An 18564-nucleotide genomic window follows, 5' to 3' on the forward strand; every position below is an offset into this window, starting at 1 on the left:
CTGTCTTTTCTGCATTGTATATCCTTGCCTCCTTTGTCACAGATTAGTTGACCATAGGTGCGTGGGTTTATCCCTGGGCTTTCTATCTTGTTCCATTGATCTATGTTTCTGTTTTTGTGCGAGTACCATATTTTCTTGATTACTGTAGCTTTGTTAGTATAGTCTGAAATCAGGGAGTCTGATTCCTCCAGCTCCGTTTTTTTCCCTCAAGACTGCTTTGGCTATTCAGGGTCTTCTGTGTCTCCATACAAATTTTTTTTTTTTTTTTTTGCGGTACGCGGGCCTCTCACTGTTGCGGCCTCTCCCGTTGCGGAGCACAGGCTCTGGACGTGCAGGCTCAGTGGCCATGGCTCATGGGATCTTCCCGGACCGGGGCACGAACCCATGTCCCCTGCATCGGCAGGCAGACTCTCAACCACTGCGCCACCAGGGAAGCCCTCCTCCATACAAATTTTAAGATGATTTGTTCTATTTCCATAAAAAATGCCATTGGTAATTTGATAAGGATTGCATTGTATCTGTAGATTGCTTTGGGTAGTATAGTCATTTTCACAACATTGAGTCCTCCGATCCAGGAACATGGTATATCTCTACATCTTTTTGTATCATCTTTAATTTCTTTCTTTAATAGTTTTCTGCATACAGGTCTTTTGTTTCCCTAGGTAGGTTTATTCCTAGGTATCTTATTCTTACTGTTGCAATGGGAAATGGAAGTGTTTCCATAATTTCTCTTCCAGAGTTTTCATCATTAGTGTATAGGAATGCAAGAGATTTCTGTGCATTAATTTTGTATCCTGCAACTTTACCAAATTCATTGATTAACTCTAGTAGTTTTCTGGTGCATTTTTAGGATTCTCTATGTATAGTATCATGTCATCCGCAAACAGTGACAGTTTTACTTCTTCTTTTCCAATTTGTATTCCTTTTATTTCTTTTTCTTGTCTGATTGCCGTGGCTAGGACTTCCAAAACTTTGTTGAATAGTAGTGACGAGAGTGGACATCCTTGTCTTGTTCCTGATCTTAGAGGAAGTGCTTTCAGTTTTTCACCATTGACAATGATGTTGGCTGTGGGTTTGTCATATATGGCCTTTATTATGTTGAGGTAGGTTCCCTCTGTGCCCACTTTTGGAGAGTTTTTTTTATCATAAATGGGTGTTGAATTTTGTCAAAAGCTTTTTCTGCATCTAGTGAGATGATCATATGGTTTTCCTTCTTCAATTTGTTAATATGGTGTATCACATTAATTGATTTGCGTATATTGAAGAATCCTTGCATCCCTGGGATAAATCCCACTTGATTATGGTGTATGATCCTTTTAATGTGTTGTTGGATTCTGTTTGCTAGTATTTTGTTGAGGATTTTTGCATCTATATTCATCAGTGATATTGGTCTGTAATTTTCTTTTTTTGTAGTATCATTGTTTGGTTTTGGTGTCAGGGTGATGGTGGCCTCATAGAATGAGTTTGGGAGTGTTCCTTCCTCTGCAATATTTTGGAAGAGTTTGAGAAGGATGGGTGTTAGCTCTTGTCTAAATGTTTGATAGAATTCACCAGTGAAGCCATCTGGTCCTGGACTTTTCTTTGTTGGAAGATTTTAAATCACAGTTTCAATTTCATTACTTGTGATTGGTCTTTTCATATTTTCTGTTTCTTCCTGGTTCAGTCTTGGAAGCTTATACCTTTCTAAGAATTTGTCCATTTCTTCCAGGTTGTCCATTTTATTGGCATAGAGTTGCTTAGGATGCTGTGTATTTCTGCAGTGTCTGTTGTAACTTCTCTTTCATTTCTAATTTTATTGATTTGAGTCCTCTCCCTCTTTTTCTTGATGAGTCTGGCTAGTGGTTTATCAATTTTGTTTATCTTCTCATAGAACCAGCTTTTAGTTTTATTGATCTTTGCTGTTGTTTTCTTTTTCATTTATTTCTGCTCTGATCTTTATGATTTCTTTCCTTCTGCTAACTTTGTGTTTTGTTTGTTCTTCTTTCTCTAGTTCCTTTAGGCATAAGGTTAGATTGTTTACTTGAGATTTTTCTTATTTCTTGAGGTAGGCTTGTATAGCTATAAACTTGCCTCTTAGAACTGCTTTTGCTGCATCCCATAGGTTTTGGATTGTCGTGTTTTCATTGTCATTTGTCTCTAGGTATTTTTTGATTTCCTCTTTGATTTCTTCAGTGATCTCTTGGTTATTTCGTAACGTATTGTTTAGCCTCCATGTGTTTGTGTTTTTTACGGTTTTTTTCCCTGTAATTCATTTCTACTCTCATAGCGTTGTGGTCATAAAAGGTGCTTGATATGATTTCAGATATTTTAATTTACTGAGGCTTGATTTGTGACCCCAGATATGATCTATCCTGGAGAATATTCCATGCGCACTTGAGAAGAAAGTGTAATCTGCTGTTTTTGGATGGAATGTCCTATAAATATCAGTTAACTCTATCTGGTCCATTGTGTCATTTAAAGTTTCTGTTTCCTTATTTATTTTCATTTTGTATGATCTGTCCATTGGTGTAAGTGAGGTGTTAAAAGTCCACCACTATTATTGTGTTACTGTTGATTTCCTCTTTTAAAGCTGTTAGCAGTTGCCTTATGTATTGAGGTGCTCCTGTGTTGGGTGAATATATATTTATAATTGTTATATATTCTTCTTGGATTGATCCCTTGATCATTATGTACTGTCCTTCCTTGTCTCTTGTAACATTCTTACTTTAAAGTCTATTTTATCTGATATGATTATAGCTACTCCAGCTTTCTTTTGATTTCCATTTGCATGGAATATCTTTTTCCATCCCCTCACTTTCAGTCTGTATGTGTCCCTAGGTCTGAAGTGGGTCTCTTGTAGACAGCATATATATGGGTCTTGTTTTTATATCCATTCAGCAAGCCTGTGTCTTTTGGTTGGAGCATTTAATCGATTCACATTTAAGGTAATTATCGATATGTATGTTCCTATTACCATTTTGTTAATTGTTTTGGGTTTGTTTTTGTGGGTCCTTTTCTTCTCTTGTGTTTCCCACTTAGAGAAGTTCCTTTAGCATTTGTTGTAGAGCTGGTTTGGTGGTGCTGAATTCTCTTAGCTTTTGTTTCTCTGTAAAGCTTTTGATTTCTCCATCAAATCTGAATGAAATCCTTGCTGGCTAGAGTAATCTTGGTTGTAGGTTCTTCCCTTTCATCACTTTAAGTATATCATGCCACTCCCTTCTGGGTTGTAGAGTTTCTGCTGAGAAATCAGCTGTTAACCTTATGGGAGTTCCCTTGTATGTTATTTTTCATTTATCCCTTGCTGCTTTCAATAATTTCTCTTTGTCTTTAATTTTTGCTAATTTGATTATTATGTGTCTCGGCATGTTTCTCCTTGGGTTTATCCTGTATGCGACTCTCTGCCCTTCCTCGACTTGGGTGGCTATTTCCTTTCCCATGTTCGGGATGTTTTCGACTATAATCTCTTAAAATATTTTCTCTGGTCCTTTCTCTCTCTCTTCTCCTTCTGGGACCCCTATAATGCGAATGTTGTTGCGTTTAATGTTGTCCTAGAGGTCTCTTAGGCTGTCTTCATTTCTTTTCATTCTTTTTTTTTCATTCTGTTCTGCAGCAGTGAATTCCACCATTCTGTTTTCCAAGTCACTTATCCGTTCTACCTCAGTTAATCTGTTATTGATTCCTTCTAGTGTATTTTTCATTTCATTTATTGTATTGTTCATCTCTGTTTGTTTGTTCTTTATTTCTTCTAGTTTTTTGTTAAACATTTCTTGCATCTTCTCGATCTTTGCCTCCATTGTTTTTCCGAGGTCCTGGATCATCTTCACTATCATTATTTTGAATTCTTTTTCTGGAAGGTTGCCTATCTCCACTCCATTTAGTTGTTTTTCTGGTGTTTTATCTTGTTCCTTCATCTGGTACATAGCCCTCTGCCTTTTCATCTTGTCTATCTTTCTGTGAATATGGTTTTTGTTCCACAGGCTGCAGGATTGTAGTTCTTCTTGCTCCTGCTCTCTGCCATCTGCTATCCTAGTTTTAAAGTTTTAGTTTTTTGATTTGTGTGAAATTTATTGCAATAAGGGTTCAATATACAGCTGTAAAGCAATTCTTTATACTCATATTCAACTATTGTTTATCAAGTAAGCAATTCTTATCCAACTAGAAATACACTTCTAAGCATAGGATTTTATATAAACCATAGTGCATATCCTAAAAAATCAAATTCGGTGGTGAGCTTATTACTGAGTCCAAGCTTGTACCGCTCGCTGTACAACAGGCCAATAAATTGAGAGACAAGTTGTTAGGGCAAGGAATAGCAACTTTATTTAGGAAGCCAGCAGACTGAGAAGATGGTGGACTCGTGTCCCAAAGAACATCTTCCCCAAGTTGGAATTCAGGCTTCTTTCCTACTCAAAGGGGGGAGGGTGTGTAGTTGGTTGGTGCAAACTCCTTGGTGCCAGAATCCTTTGTTCTTGCAACTGTCCACATAGGTCCACATCCTATTACAATGTTCCTGTAAACCTCCAAGACAAATGTTGTTCTCTGTTCTGAAACTTTTTAACTCTTTATGATTGGAAGAATGTTACACCTTTAATGGTCAGAGTCTTGAGAATGGGCTCTCCTGTGTATCTCCTTACACCTTTAAAGGTCAGGGTCTTGAGAATGGGCTCTTTTGTATATTTCAGGTGCTAGGCGACATTCTTAACTTGTAGCAAAAGCAATGGAATACAAAGGTTAAAAGAAACAAATCCAGTATGGAGTCAGATTTGTTCTTCCCTATTACAGGCTTAAGTTTATATTAAAGTATTTTTGGTTTTCAGAATTAAAATTGAGACTCTTTTGTCTTAAGCTTCAAAGGGCCATGATCCCTGAGCTCTCTCAGAACAAAATGTCTAACTTTCATGCAATTTTTACAGAGTAGAAACCGTTATCATGGAGGTATCCAGGAGAACCCGAAAGGATTCCTGTTGCCCATTCCCCATGGCAACATTCATCTACTTATTAGAAAAAAAACACAACTTATTAACCTTAAGCTTTGAGAAATTAAATTGATCAGTAGTTGATGTCAGTCGCCCTAAAACCGAGAGTATTCCTAAAGCAAAACAATAACAATAACAAAACAAAACTTTTTTGGAATATAGTCACAAAGGTGACATCCAGTGATAGGTGGATGTAATTCCTCAATAAACTGAATTAGAGCAAAAACAATATTTTGAAATATATCTTTTGAGCCAATCCTCTGGAACACAACTTTTATATAGACTGTATTTTTAGAACATTAAGAGAACTTTATGCAAGACAAGATCCTCTGTGTGATCTCCGTCTATTCTGAGCACACACATCTTCTACCTTCCTTCACCTCTTATTTTTCTCCATCCGTTTCTCAGGGCTTAACTTCTCACTCTTGCTTCTTTATCTCAACTCTCACACCAGCTAACTTGCACAAATTCCTCCCTGTCTGCCTTTCTGCATCATGTCTTGGCCCACTCTTTCCCCAAGGCACGTCTGTTTTCTCCTTAGCATTTGGCACAATGCCTGGCTTGTGGGAGGAGAGGCAGGGCGGGGTGTGGCTCACCTCCAGGGTTTGGAGCCAGCAGACCTGGCAGTAGTTTCTCCATGTATATCCTAAGGAGCTAATAGCAAATCTATTTCTGACGGTTGGCGGTTTCTGGTATGTGATCCCTGTTGTTAATGATCAGATCTCAACAGGTGTTCGTCAGTTGAATGGATTCATTCACTCTCACCTTTCCCTTCACTCTTCTTGATTTGGTGTGAGCCTGATTGTACCAGAGTCTTTATTTCTTGTGCCCCACAAGAAAGGGAAGACAATGGCCGTGGCCAGTTCTCTGTCGTAATCCATTGCCTTCTACCGCTCATCATTTAAGTCATGACATTGACCCGCGCTCACTTCTGCGTTCTTTTCTCTACCAGTTCTGTGACCTGATTTTACCTTTTAGATATGTCTGCATCTGCCTTACATTTCACTTTTCTTCTCCACCCTATTGCTCTCTCCAGTCCCATTGTCCTTTGTGACAAGTTCATAATCCATGGTTAGACAATACAACCTCCTGCTTTCTCTTTGAGATTTAAACCAACCATCTTTGTTCCATGTTAGCCAGGTGAACAACATTCCCTGCCCTAAACCTCATCGTGAAAAGGCACTGTTGCTATTCCAGGTTCTCCTGCCTGTCCGATCCTTACCTCCAGTCCAGTGGTTCTCTTGAGTGTGGAACCCTGAGCAGCAAAAGCAGCTTTGGCGTCACGCAAGAAGTTATTAGACATGCACACTCTCAGTCCCATCCCCAAACCTACTGGGTCAGAAACTCTGGGGATGAGGCCCAGTCATCTGTGTTTACTGCCCTCCCGGAAATTGTGATGCCCACTGAAGTTTGAGAACCATTGCCTTAACCCATCTAGTCTCCTGCCTTCTCCCTTCCTCCTATTCACACTTAATTCATTCTAGCAGGAAACGTTTTATGCTTGGAGGTAATTGCACCATTTTGGAAACCATTATTCCAGATAATTTTAGAAGACCATGTAAAACATCAAAATAATTTCCAATACTCAGTGAGCTCTTTCTCGTTCATCACAGCAAGAGGTGGTGATGCTCTAGATAGATGAAAGTACAAATAGTCCGTAAGACTCATTTTATTCAGGAGGGTTAAATTCTTCCTGGGGGGAAAACACAGTTTTTCTCATGATGCTGGTAAACAGAGCTGGCAATAGTAAAAAGACACGGAGAGCCTAAACAGTCTTAGAGATGCAAACTATTTTATATAGAATGGGTAAGCAACAAGGTCCTACTGTGTAGCACAGGGAGCTATATTCAGTATCCTGTGATAAACCATAATGGAGAAGAGTATGTAAAAGGATGTGTATATATATGTAAAAGTGAATCACTTTGCCGTACAGTAGAAATTAACACAGCATTGTCAATCAACTATATGGCAATTAAATAAATAGTCTTCAGATTAATCAAACTTGGAATTACCAAGCATTAGGAATTCCCAGCTAATTCCTTAGCTTGGTGATGAGTATAAGGAGTCCATTACATTAATGCTTCTACTTTTGTGGACATTTGAAAATGTCATAAGAATTTTAAAATAACAGTTGCTTCACAGTAGCAGCGTCATTTTATCTCCGTGTTATATGAATCCAGTTCAGATTTCAGCTTTGTCACTTCCCATCTTAGTTAGTCATAAATGATATTAATAATAAATTTGTACCTATTGCATGGTTTTAATTTATTTCTGCTAGATATGTATATACATATATTTATGTAAGTAGGTAGGTCAATAGGTAAAACATGGTTATCAATGTAAATGTTGAGGAGATGACCAAAAGCTAAGAAATTTGTGTGGTCTGTATATTGCTGCTGTGTAAATCGACCAACCCTGTAGGAAAACAATTTCACAAGATCCAGGTATGTGTCACTAGACATTAAAATAGTAATACACATAAATTTCATTTACTGGAATCTCTCCTAAAGGGGGAGAATTCTAATTGCAGAAAAGATTTTATACAGGAAGGTAGTCAGCAGAGATTTCTGTTTTCATAATAGTATAAAACACTGGAAATCCCTTTGTGACCAACCACAGAGAGATAACTAAATAAACATGTATATTCATTCAGTATAATTTATTAAATGATAACTATACAAATTATAATGCTTATAAAAGTTTTAAAAAACAAAACACAAAATAAAATTTGTTACAACTATGGAAAATATTGAAAAACAAATTTTCTGTTAGGGTAGAGATATGATCAGTGTCTTATTTCTTCTTTTTTTCTCCTGTTTTCATTTTTTTAATGAAAATGTGTATTTAGAAATTATGACAGTGGAATTAGCAAGATTGTTTCCTCTCCGAAGTGGTTTGAGCCTTTGTGATTTAGTAAAGGCACTTTTAATCCATAGGGAGCTAAATTTTTTAAGAGTTAATCAGTCCCAAGAGGAGTGAGTAATATTCCTTCTGTTACCACCAAAACTTCTAGCACTAAGCTAACTGCCTTGATGAAACAGAGGTTCATAGAATCTAACGTAATGCAACTTCTGTTGTATCTTTTTTTCCCTGATATTGCATCTATGGTACCTTTAACAGTTAAAATGTATAGCAATCATTCCATCACATCTTTGCCCCAAAGAAGCAGAACATGGCAAGAGCCCTGAAACCCCTTCCTCCTCTGGTGGTCTTATCCAAGACTACACTTGGAACATCAAAAATCAAAGTGGCTTCCCAGAGATGTATTAAACCTAATGGCAGCTACATCATTATTCCACCAACTGGGAATTTGAAGTAGAGCTACTTCCCACGGTGTTAGTTTGAACAAGCTAAACCAAAGCATGTTAAGAGGACCAGGGACCATCCATTATGGGACGCTGATGCACTAACGCTCACACCCACAGCCCTTCCCATCCTGCGTACGCTCAGTTCAGCTGTGTACTTTCCATAGCATTGGCCTGAGAGTCTGCACTGCTCTTCTCCTATTAAGAAGTCGTCATATTGTTAATCACAATTATCGTGACTGCTATTACCATTTGAGACACATAAAAAGGCCAAGTGAAAAGAAGGGAAAAAAACCCACAATCTTCAAGAATCAGTGCTTTATATTGTCTGCTTCAGATGATTTTTTGGTGTCCATTATATATATTTTTTTTCTATGTTTATAAAAAATTCAGATCAAATATCATATGTCCTTGAACCATATGCTATCTAAAGCCTGTTGTTTTGTAAATTGCTCTGTTGAACATACATTTCATCAGGCCAATTCTAATTGGGGGCAAAGGGGGTGGGCAGAGGAATCTTTTGCGGCCATATTATCACTGTGTATAAAATTAAAGCCTTGGGAGGAACATAGCGAAAGGAAAGGATTATTTATCCAAGATTAACCTTGGAGTCATTTTACTGTTTTATTTCTACAAGTAAATGATCCATCTTCCCATTTTAAGGCAGGTAATTGCTTTGCTGGCTTCTGTGTTTCTACCGAAACATAACTTAGAGTCTTTCGTCTGGATATTTATTCATCTGACTGGAATAGCTTTCAGTCCTCTTTAAAAATTAATTTGACTTTAATGTCTAGTTATCTAGGACTCCCCGGGGCTAGGATGAAATCACACTGGGGGAATTTTGATTTGACAAACAGCCATTGTGCGGGAGCCTTTGATCCTCCACCATGGTGTTAACTAGCTGCCCCTCGTCTTGCTGAGCTTTGAGCAAGGTCAAAGTCTGCACCCCGCCTGGCAGGATCACTGGTGGGCACTGGGAGAATCCTGGCACCTCCCAGAGTCTTTGAGCTGCTGCAGCCCTTCAGCTGGAGCTTAGAGCGCTCCTAAACATTTAGAGAAATTGGATGTGCGCGGAGATAAAGAGAAGACAGGGTGAGTTTTTCCTGGGGCCTTGGTGTAGCGTGTCCTGGTGCTTGTTGAGTGCTTGAAGCCCTTTGCTCTTCGAAGTAGGAATTCCTGACCTGGTTTTCCAATCTCTGAGTCCTGCTCAGGTTTTCCAGGTTTTCAAAAAATTATGAAGAAAAATTTATTTTCATTTCCATTTAAAAAACACATAGAAAATATAGTAGATAATGATTTTTACAAATTTTTAAAAATTGGAGTAGAGTTGATTTATGATATCATGTTAGTTTCAGGTGTGTACAGCACGGTGGTTCAATTATACATATATATGTGTGTTTGTGTGTGTGTGTGTATATATACACACACACACATTCTTATATATGTGTGTACACATATATATGTGTACACACATTTTTATATATGTATGTACACATATATACACGCACACATATATATTCTTTTTCAGATTCTTTTCCCTTATAGGTTATTACAGAATATTGAGACTAGTTCCCTGTGCTATACAGTAGGTCCTTGTTGTCTATCTACTTTATATATGGTAGTGTGTATGTGTAAATCCTAATTTATCCCTCCCCACCCCCTTTCCCCTTTGGTAACCATAAGTTTATGTTCTGTGTCTGTGAGTCTCTGTAAATAAGTTCATTCATATCTTTTTTTTTAGGTTTCACATATAAGCAGTATCATATTTGTCTTTCTCTGTTTGGCTTACTTCACTTAGTATGATAATCTCTAGGTCCATCCATGTTGCTGCAAATGACATTATTTCATTCTTTTTTATGCTTGAGTAATATTGCATTGTATGTATGTACCATATCTTCTTTATCCATTCATCTGTCGATAATTAGAAGAATGGAGAGAAAACAGGCATATTGCTGAAGATCACTGGAAATTGTCGCCCTGGTGGTTAGATCTTAAAAGCTAAAGAACAAGTGTAGACTTTCCATACTGGCCTTGATACAGATTGTTCAAAAGCATCTAGACTCATGCAGCAGGCTGTAAGTGTCACCCTTGCCTGGAAGGCAGGCGTGGTCTAACTCTGCGCTCTCCTCGCTCTGACAGACGGGGAGCTCTCCATATCGAATGAAGATGACTCCCTGGAAAACGGGCAGTCCCTGAGCTCCAGCCAGCTGTCTCTGCCCGCCCTGTCCGAGATGGAGCCAATCCCGATGCCCAGGGATCCCTGCTCATACGAGGTGCTCCAGCCTTCCGACATCATGGATGGGACAGGTAATGCCCCTGGTAGACATGGAACTGGTCCCCAGCATGCGGTGTTAGGGGGCTTCAGCCTGGCTGGACTTTGGCTTCTATCTAGAACCACCCTGAACATAAGGATCTCCTGGAAATGGGGATGAAGGTGACCAGTTAGTACGCGCTGCGTGTAAAAATATGGAGGATGTGTCCATTTATTTTTCTACAGTCTTTAAAAACACTTTTATAATCTTAATCTCTTTAAAGAAGATATGTCTTGTTTTGTAATACTGATGATTTAAAATGTCTGTTTTCTAACCCTTGTTTCTGTTAAGGTAAAGCTAGAGAGCCCTGTGCTTCTGTAGGTACCCGTCTAAGTCCACCTGGTCACAAGGCCCTGGTATTCCTTTGAATCCTAATCCCAATATACCAGTTAATAGTTATATCGATTTAGTAAATTGTGCCAATTTACTATATAAAATCAATTAATGTGTTAATCGTCTACAATTTACCGGTATCCTGCTGACAGATCATTTTGATGCCGTCTGTCACTCCCTCTTTGGTCCAAAGCCCTCTGAGTGGCCGATCCTCACTCCCTCGCAAGGTTTGCAGAGTGGTCCTCATTAGCCAGAAGACGGTACCCTCCCAACAGCCAGTAGGGAGAGGTCCTTGCTGTCAGGAGACAAGCCTGGGGAATGGGGCCTCTGGGAATATCTGGAGTCTGGGGAGGAGGCCACGCCCTCCCCCACACCGTGTGCAAAGTCTGCGTCACGGAACTCAGACGGGAGGCGAGCAGGATGGCGTTTCAGAGTCAGCGCCATGCTTCACTTTGGGACCCAGCGAGTCGCTCCTCCATCGGTGTGTCCAGCACTGATAACAGTGTCCCCTGAGACAGGGGAGAACCTGGTTCCCCTGAGGATTGTGTACAGGGCTTTGACTGCCGGAAACACTGCTACCCAGAGTGGGGAGAGGGAGGAGGGCCAGGGAGGCTTTCTTTCCGTAGCAGTGATGGGGGTGGGGGGGAGAGATATGCATCTGAGTTGCATTTCCCTCCTCCTCCCCAAGCTGGGGAGATCGTTCCAGCTAAAGCAGTATATTGAGACTTCTTCCCAGCCTTCCTTGTGACACTGGGATCGGATGGATGTGATGGCTGTAGTGAGATCTGTCATCCCAGGGAAGTCGTAGAGTCTCATTCTGTCATTGGCTGGGTTGCCAGCATGGTAGGAGAGCCTGTGCTACCACCCGTGACAGCTCTTAACTGGAGCCGGTCCTGGTCCCCCCGCCCTCCGCCCGCCCCACCATGGGGGAGAGGAAGAAGCAGGCCCGGGGCAGAGCAATGAGAAGTGGGCAGAATCAAAACCAGAAAACCATGCTTCTGGCGAGTGCAGGAGAAAGGAAGGTGGAAAATGAAAAAGGTGTTGAGTTGGAGCATCCTTCACCTTACCCAGGTGTATCGGAGCTGGCAGGAGCTGGCAGGAGCCCCTAAAACTGCAGAGCACCCCCGGATGCTGCTGCCCAGCTCGGATGGCCCCAAACCTGGAGGAGCAGCCGCTGCCCCAGGCATGTGGGGATCACCTGCCCAGTGTCAGCCTCTAGGCTGTCCTCAGACCCGGGGAGCAGGGACACAAGGAGACCCAGCAGGCAAAAACAAGACCCCGGAATGCATTCTCTCTTCCTTCCCAGCAAAGGGCAAACAGGCCCAAAGGAAGATGCCGGCGTTTGGTGCTGGTGTGGTTCAGAGGGGGCTCCTGGTCCTTGATCCGCTACACCTGCCGTCTGTCGGTTGTCGCTGTGGTCCCATGAGTCACATTTTGGAGCACCCGTAGAATTTGCGTTATAAACACCAAGGTTGAAGGGATGAAGCCTTGGATGGTTTGAGGAAGTGTCCTCTTCCTTCTTCTCCCTCTTCATCCTTCCAGCTCTCTCTGTTTTCTGTCTCTCCCTCCCCGCTACTTCCCCCACCCTCACCATGGCTTTATTGGATTTCTGGCGTCCTCCCTTTAACACCCCACTTTGACAGCCTGGGGCAGTCGGTGCTCTGCTGTGTCGCTAACCCTGTCCTGTGTGCCCTCCGGCTTCTGCCGGCCGCACCGGCACTGCGTTTGTGTAATGTCGCTGTGTGTCATGTGGTTGTCCCCTCAGTGTCTGAAGAGAGTCCCTCTGCCAGTGAGTCTGGAGTCCTGCCCCAAGATCCTTCAGCCAAATCCGTCCTGCTCCTGCCCCCCAAAAAACCTGCTGCTTTCCCTGGAGACCATGCGGAGACCCCAGTGAAGCAGCTCTCTCTCCTCAAGCAGCCCCCTGCCCTGCCTCCCAAACCCACTGCCAGGATTGCCAACCACTTAACAGGTGAGTCAAGATGTCTTCTGGGGACCCGCAGCCGTGCCTTCCCTTCAAGGGATCCTTTCTTGTGCTTTTTTTTCTTTTTCTCTGGGGCCCGATGCACCTCTTTGGTCAGGTCACTCTGTGGGACATTTGAGGGTTTCTGTGTGTGTCTTGGTATATGCCGTCGTGACCTGGGTTTGTGTGTTCGTGTCCAGAAGCATGCGATATGCACCTGCCAGTCGTAGGCTAAGAGGCTGCAGTCGTGTGCATTTGTAAACATGTACATTGGCATTTATGTGGCTAAGTAAAGATTACCTGCCCATGTAGGTGAATTAGATTCACCATCAAAATCTTTGCAGAGATAAAGAGTAGCGCCTGCTCCCTTCATAATGAGTTTGCCAGACTTTAAATTTTTTGTCTTTAAATAATTCGTCTGAAGCCCAGTGTATTTCTTCTATTAAAATTTATGTCTGTGCTGTTCTCTTTGCGGGGGGGAGAAAAAGGCAAAGACAGTAATTTGCAGAGTATTGTGGGAAATACTTTTAGAGAAGAGCAAGCTGAGGAATGTTGTCCTAAAATAACTTTTTAGAAATTGAAATATAGTTGATTTACAATATTGTGTTAGTTTCAGATGTACAGCAAAGTGACTCAGTTATATATTTCTTTCAGATTATAATCGGGATTAACAGATACAAACTACTATATGCAAAATAGATACATGACAAAGATTTACTGTATAGCACAGGGGACTATATTCAGTATCTTGTAATAACCTGAAATGATTTTGTATTTTCATTGTTCAAGTGTTATTTAACAAATTGCACCCACAGTTATTAAATTGAGCATTTAGTGAAATTGCACTTCACGGCACATTAGCACACGAATCGGTCATGACTCTGTGATTTAAGGTTGTGGTGTAATCAGAGATTCAAGATTTCAGAGGGGTGTTTCTCCAACCTTGATAATAATCCCACCTGATACTGATCGACTTACAATATGTTTGCTATTTTTATAAATAGTCTCTATTGATCTCTATATACTTTTGTAAGATGGGATGGGGATGAAAGAATAGTCACCTGTCTTATCATTAAAAACCTGAGGTTCAAGAAAATAAGTGACTTTTCCAGGGCTGGCAGGAATTCTGCAGTAGAGCCGCCGTTAGACCCTGTGTTTCCCAACTCCTAGTTCAATGAATGTTTCCACGGTGGCAGGATGTCTCTCACATGGCACTGAGTTTTATTAGGTTACAATTTAAATATAAGTTTGTGTCAAGCTCCTCTATCAATGCACACATCCATCCAAGTCAGGGTTTGTGGTTCAAAAGAGCAAATTTCCTTCAACACATTAGTAACACTTTAGTGCCCCCAAATTTAAATGCATAGAAAACCACGAAGGAAAAAAAGCCCTTGTAAGCCTCCCTCTAAGGCATAACCACCGTCCATCTATCATTTATCTAATAAAAATCAAATACTACTGTGCATTTTCTTTTATCACCTGCTTTTTGCTCTCAGTGATGACTTATGAACTGGTTCTCACGTTAGTGAGTATCCCACAACGTGATTTTGTTAGCTACGTGGCGGGGATCCCGATTGACATGATGGACCCCTTAAGAGGTTTCCATCTTCCTTGTTGTAAAAAACGCAACATCTCAACAGTGTGCATGTATTTTTATAAGCATCTCTGAGTTTTTCCTCACTTATTCCTGGTATGAGAATTGCTAATTCTAATTCTAGAAATAAATTATGTACGTTTTAAGGGCTGTGTACCTTTTAAGACTTAGATGCCAGATTTCCCTTGAGAAAGATTAAATGTTGAAAAACAAACTCCTGCATATAGTACCTATTTATTCAGCACATCTAACTCTAGGCAGAATACTGTGCTAGGTATCAAAGTGGGTACAAATACATGAGGGTTCAATGTATAAGTATATGATATATATATACGGATATGAATATATGTTTTAAATATCCAGAAATAGAGCCCCAGAATAACTACTGTTGGGTGTAATACTTGCGGTTCAGCACAATCTGATAGAAGGGTTCTAGGAGAGCCTGAAACTTGAGCTCACCCTTAAAGCATGAAGTATAGAGAATGAGGAAAGCACATTCCAGAAAAGAAGACCTGCACAAAGGCTCAGAGGTGGCCATGCTTCGGGCCGGTGACAAGGAAGCCGAGCTGGGCTGGCGGGTCCGTCTTGGGGTATGTTGAGAGAGAGCGTTCACCAGGTAGGGCATGTGAGGGTTTAGATTTTATTCCCGTGGCACTGGAGAGCCTTTGGAGGTTTCTGAGCTGGGGAGTGGGTGGTATGATGAAAACTAGAATTTAAGGTCTACTCCTGGGTCACTGTGTAGAATGAACAGGAAGAGGGGAAGGTTGAAGGCCCAACAGAGAAGCCGCCGAGGCCTGCCCTGTGTCTCGTTCTCCGAAATCACTGGTTGAATTAAATCGAACAACCTGAGGCAGGGAGACACTTTAAGAGGCCGCTGCAGTTGTTGAAATAGAAACTCAAAGCATCTGACTGATGGCAGTGGGAAGAGAGGGAATGGACCAGTAGATAAGACATTTTCAAAGAAGAACTGACAGCATTTTTTTAAACTAACATTAAATCTAATGTATCTAGTTACCTAATTAATAGACGCACATGTCACCTTCAGCCATGAGCCCAGAACTTGGGCGGCCTGGTATCCGCAGGCCTCTCTTGCTCTGTCAGCCCAATCTCTCCAGCTTCCGTTGTTCTTTCCCCAAGAGAGCGGGTTTTATCTGTTATCTGTACATCTCACCTCCATAGAGCTTGGGTCAAATGGATAAAAATACATAAAAGCTGACGGTCTTTACCATATTGTACCCGGTAGCCTCTTAAATATGCGGAAGGCAAGACAGGTACAGGGGTGTGTGGACTGTGAGTCTGGTGCTTCCCTTTTGGGTTTAAACTCCATTAGATTTGCTTCATTTTTGTAAGACAGCAATCAGTCATAATGAATCTGCCTCACCATGAGGCAGCCCCATTAACCCTGTTCTCTTACTCATTAGAGGCACCTGGGCCATGTGAGCAGGAATTAATAAGCTGAGAATTCTAGAACTCTTAAGTTGAGAGTTTTAGCATGTTCTCAGTGTCCGTCGTTCTGTTGACATTTTTGAAAGGAAACAGACAACAACTTGAAAGGCACCGAGCATGGCTGGTAAAGAGTGACAGTGGTTACTGGTCCTGTAGATACTGGAGGAAGCGTGAGCCTGGGCGGAGGCTACCTCTGGGTGCGCGATCAGGGAAAGATATGCAGAAATATCTCTGCTTTGGCATTTGCTTCCATTTGATCAGGAAAATCGTAATTAACTTGGAGACTATTTATTTGCCTTATACGTTTTCTCTGTTCTTTAGCCGGATAGAGGGAAGCCCTCTTGCTCTCCCAAACTCCTCTTGTTGTCATCTTCATCCTTCTTATCTCCAGCATCAGTATGCACAGCGGCCTGTATCACAGGGTCAGGAGTTGTTGGGTGTCAGCTTCCCTTCCATTCCGGAAGGACAGTGCCCAGCAGAGCTGGTTGCATAACGAATATGATCTGAGATAATGATTCTCAAAACACATCCTTCTTGGAATAATGGCTGACCCCAGAGGAGAAGGGTAGCGGAAGCAAAAAGTGCTGTCTCCTACTTTTCTAAGTCTCCATCAGTCACCTCTCCAGCCATCCTGGCTCCAGGAGTCAAATGTTAAACATTGCGTGAATAATCCAGTCCTTCTGCATAAGGTACCTGTGATTAGGTAGCCCACAAGTGCCGTTGGAAGGAAGGATAATCAACTTCTGTGACAGCTGAGCTTCACAGTCTGACAGTCACACTTGGGTAATAATGGCAGGCGCCATTTTTGGAGAAATTTACAACGTACCATTTAGTCCTATGAGGTAGATACTATTTTCTTTATTCCTTCCTTTTCATAGAGGAGGAAAATGAAATTCAGAGAAGTTAGATGACTCAGTCATGGTGACGTAGCTAGTGAGTCCAGAGACAGACTCTACCCATTTGGTTTTACCCCAGAGCCCTCCTCTTAACCGTTAGTTTATACCATCTCTACGAAGATACCTATTCTTAAAATTCGTAACAATGGAATCTCTACTAAGAGATCTCCGTTGTGAGATGCTCTAACATCTCTACTAAGATACCTATTCTTGAAATTCGTAACAACGGAGTCATTCGTTTTCTTTGGGTTTTGTTTATTTATTTTTTGTTTTGGTTTGCTTTTTTATTTTCTCTTTGGTTTTTAATCTGTTTAAGAAATTAGAAAATCTGCTTTGTTTGTATAACTCAAAGACAAAAAAACTGTCCAGCCTTTCGAAAATAAGTAACGTTCTTAAGGCACTCGATTATAAAGAGTTTCAAAGAACATGCTAGAAAGAGACAGTCTAAGAATCAAGAATGGGGCCGATCACATGGGAAGCACTTGACCACAGTTAGAAACCGACAGCTCAGCAAAGAAAGGGAACTCTTGCTGATCCTTAGAAACAAGTCCTTCTGCTAATGTGGACGGGCCCAGGGTATAGTTGCACTGTCTTTAGAACCTGAAATACAGGGAAGCTTACTGTATTATCAGAACTGGTTGATTGCTAGTTTCAACGTTACGAAGTATTTGCAACTGCAAATTTCCCTGCCAGACAGCAGCCATGCCCCGTGGTATTTTTTCAGCCCCAGCATGTGTCTAATGAGAATCCTCTCTGCAGAGCTTGTCAAGGTAAAACCGGTATTTCTATTTAGAACTGTCTCTCTAATTTTGAGGACAGTGTCTACAGTGAGCTGTTCTATACCCACATTCTGATCTGTAATTTCATTAGGTTTCTCTGTCCCCATTTCTCCTCAATATATCCCACCCCACCCTCTTTGTTCTCCTCTTTCAGCTTCCTCTCCAACCCTCCAAAATCATCTAACTACTTTTGTCTCTGTCCTTGCCTTCCCTCCTGGTATTCTACTCAGAAAGTGCAAGAAAACTGATGATTAGACCATTGAGACCCTGGACCTCATCTGTGCTTTTAAACAGACAAAATGAATCGTAACCCAGAGGCCTCATAAAGAGGTTTAAGGTTCACAATCTCTCGATAACTGCGATTTTGAAGGAATGGGAAATTTGCCTGAATTTACTCTTTATACCCATTTCTCCATAGTATTCCGGTCTTGATTTTCTTTTCTCAAAATGCAGAAATTCTTTTCTTAGTGCCTCTAAGGACTATCTATGGATTAAAACATGATTAAAAGGATGCTTTCTGCTCTGACATCTATGATCAAGGCAAAGATTGCAACAAAATACCTTTCTGTTTTTGGAGCGCTGTTAGGTTGGCGATTTAATTCACTTGGCACTTTTTGTGGTGAAAACACATAATATAAAATTTGCCACCTTAACCATTTTTAAATGTACAGTCAGTAATGTTATGTATAATCACATTGTGCAGCAGATTTCCAGAACTTTTTCATCTTGCAAAATTGAAATTCTGCCTATTAAAAACACCCCTTTCTCTTTCATCTCCCCTTAGCCCCTGGGAACCTCCATTTTACTCCTTGTTCCTATGAATTTGACGGCTCTGGGTACCTCATATAAATGGCATCGTACAGTGTTTGTCTTTTTGTGGCTGGCTTTTTTCACCTAGCGTAACGTCCATCAGGTTCACGCGTGTTGTGGCATGTGGCAGGATTTCCTTCCTTTGTAAGGCTGAATGGCACTTATATTTTGTGT

At 41.1% G+C, this 18564-nt stretch overlaps 1 protein-coding gene across 1 annotated transcript in view; it reads left to right on the forward strand.

Annotated features, from left to right (window-relative positions):
* The window catches only part of PHACTR1 (phosphatase and actin regulator 1), a 253885-nt gene that overhangs the window by 157654 nt on the left and 77667 nt on the right, over nucleotides 1–18564 (forward strand). Inside the window, exons 4-5 of the mRNA XM_027128382.1 lie at nucleotides 10400–10567; nucleotides 12671–12874. Coding sequence (XP_026984183.1) covers nucleotides 10400–10567; nucleotides 12671–12874 — 372 coding nt within the window. The remainder of the gene's footprint in view (nucleotides 1–10399; nucleotides 10568–12670; nucleotides 12875–18564) is intronic.

This window comes from Aethalodelphis obliquidens, unplaced genomic scaffold (assembly GCF_003676395.1).
Source record: "Aethalodelphis obliquidens isolate GAN/ISIS:26980383/991018 unplaced genomic scaffold, ASM367639v1 scaffold34, whole genome shotgun sequence".
In the NCBI taxonomy this organism is placed as follows: domain Eukaryota; kingdom Metazoa; phylum Chordata; class Mammalia; order Artiodactyla; family Delphinidae; genus Aethalodelphis; species Aethalodelphis obliquidens.